The sequence below is a fragment of the Arachis hypogaea genome, chromosome 2 (assembly GCF_003086295.3).
Source record: "Arachis hypogaea cultivar Tifrunner chromosome 2, arahy.Tifrunner.gnm2.J5K5, whole genome shotgun sequence".
Lineage (NCBI taxonomy): Eukaryota > Viridiplantae > Streptophyta > Magnoliopsida > Fabales > Fabaceae > Arachis > Arachis hypogaea.
Genome location: NC_092037.1, coordinates 72,857,443 through 72,859,895, shown reverse-complemented (window position 1 = coordinate 72,859,895; position 2,453 = coordinate 72,857,443). Strand labels below are relative to the sequence as shown.

Sequence of the window (2,453 nt, the reverse complement as noted above, 5' to 3'; positions counted from 1 at the left end):
CTATCAGTAAATCAGATTGAAGATATCCAAACAGCACTATACCAAGATCATAGTTTCACAACCAAGTCCAAGACACTTCTTGATATGAAAATGTTCAAGCTATTAGAGTAAAGAACTACTTTCTATGGCTAATAACACAGTTTTCATGAAAGAAGAAGAACCTTGCATAAAAAAATGGAAACCCCTAGCAAAGAACCTGACAAAACACGGTGACTAATGAGTAATAACAAAATCACAACCAACACATACACTGTAAGGGAAATTGCATCTTATTATAAATTATTCAAGTGTATACAGCTGAAAATATCAGCGCTATAACTAACTAAACAGTTTCTCATTGAATCATCAGAAGGAAAAAAATATATGAATCTTACAAAACAAGAAACCCCTACCTAAAATGTTGAGAAAGAAAGGCCCCTAATCCATGGGGAGGGGTCATGAAACAGGAACAGCTCCAGAAGTATGAGAACTCTCCCACACTTCAATACCTTCAACACCTTCCCTACTAACAAACAACCTATCCCCACCACCTTCAATCTTCTTTATATCCCCTCTCTCTGAATCACCCCTCTTATCCACGAAGTTCCTCCGAAACAACCCTTCACGCCCGCTCTCACCTTCGATGCTGCCACCATGGGCTTGAACCCTTGACCAAACCTCCAAGCTTCCATCTCTTCCAACAAACACTTGCCCCCAACAACAATGCATCAACAAATTATTCACTTCACCACCATAATTTACCATGCTAGGGTTCTTCTCCTCCAAATAAACCCAAGGATCATCCCCCAAACGCCTCATGTCAGCCATACCCAAATCCCCAGACTTAGAACACAGCTTGAAAATCGATAACCCTTCCGCGTCAACATCCACGTCAGCAAATGAGTCTCCGAACCTGCTACTCCGACCCGCACCAGGCTCGTTTGTCTCCCAAACCACGTCTCCGGACCTGGGGTCCCAAATCCGTATGTAACCGGAGTAGCCGAACGCGCCGCTCGTGATGGCGGTTCCGACGAGAACTCCGGTTGCCGGAACAAACGTCAGCTTCGACGGAACCATGTGCTTTGCCTGGTTCCCCGATTGGCGCCCTAACTGCGATACAATCTGGATCCTCTCTTTGTCGATCTCGAGAACAATGTTCTCGCGGTGAGGACAATCGAACGAGGCGAACACGGAGGTTTCCGAGGCGGTTATGGCGTTAACGCGAGCCTTGAATATGCGAGGATCTGAAGGATCGGTCCAGTGTACGGATCCAACGTGGCGGCTGCTTGAGAAGTCGTAGAAATGAAGTCCGGCATCGGATTCCGATCCGACGGCAGCGATCTCCGTCCATACGCGGCAGATGGAGTCGATCTCGTCGAGGTGAGTACGGAGAGTGTCGGTGTGGGCGAGGCTCCAGTCATAGCTGGAGATCTGGCCGCCGTGGGCGATCCAGACCGCGCCGTTGTCGGCGACGACAAAGGTGGAAGGGAGACCCTCGGAGGCGGGACTGATGGACTTGACGATGGAAGCATCGATGCCGGAGAAGGGCGGGGGAGCGGCAGCAGAGCGGAAGTGGGAGTCTATGCCGTAAAAGGCGGCCTCGTCAGCAAGCTCCTGTGTGGAGAAGCGGCAGGCGGCGGAGGGGATCTGATTGGTGCGCAGGAGGGAGAGGAGGACGGAGAAGATTTCGGGGTCCCGGTCTATGAAAACCGGGTTGGGGTCGTTGGCGGGGCGGTTCGAGAGGACGAAGAGGAGGGTGTCTGGACCGGCGGACCGGATGGTCGAGAGGGTTGTCTCGAAGAGCTTGCCGCCGACGTTGAGCTTGATGCGTTCGCTGGTGGCTTGGGACTCTGATGCCGCCGCAGAGGCTTGGGAACTGCCCTCTGCCTCCATTGTTGACTGGTGATGACTATGTCTATCAGCTGATGCTTCTCCCTATCTTAGTTTTGGACTTTTGGTCATTTTCGGTTTTCTTTTTGAACTATTAAGGAACGTAAAAGAACCTCGAAATTTATATTTAGATAGATTAGTCTCTTAAAAGAAATGAGTAATTTTTTTTATTCAAATAATTTTATATTTAAGTTTATCTAAATAATTTGAGTTATGTATTTTTTAATGTTACATCTTTTTTTTTTCTCTTTTTTTATTATTTTTTGATACCAACAACACATTTTTTTCTTCTTTTTTTATTTTTTTTTTCGTTGAAATTTCGTCTCTTCATTTTTTTTTATCCTTTTCTTCTATTATCATTATCATTATCATAATTATCATCGTTATCGTCATTGTTTTCTTTTAATACGTATTGTCGTTATCGTTATCATCGAATTTGAATTTATATAATGGACAATTTTCGGTTTATTTAGTATTATACAATAGTTTTATTTTGAACTAATTTTCGCTTCATTCGAGACACAAATATTTTTAAATTCGAATTTATATAATGGACAATTTTCGGTTCATTCTGTATTATACAA

At 44.7% G+C, this 2,453-nt stretch overlaps 1 protein-coding gene across 1 annotated transcript; it reads right to left on the bottom strand.

Annotated features, from left to right (window-relative positions):
• Window positions 1-251: 251 nt before the first annotated feature.
• LOC112747932 (protein ENDOPLASMIC RETICULUM-ARRESTED PEN3-like) lies at window positions 252-1,953 on the bottom strand. The gene has a single exon (XM_025796142.3). The coding sequence runs from the start codon at window positions 1,870-1,872 to the stop codon at window positions 436-438; it is 1,437 nt and encodes a 478-aa protein (XP_025651927.1). The 5' UTR covers window positions 1,873-1,953; the 3' UTR covers window positions 252-435.
• Between the last annotated feature and the right edge of the window lie 500 nt (window positions 1,954-2,453).

Excerpts from the sequence above, each read along its gene's own strand:
- LOC112747932 (XM_025796142.3), bottom strand. The coding sequence starts at position 1,872 with ATGGAGGCAGAGGGCAGTTCCCAAGCCTCTGCGGCGGCATCAGAGTCC.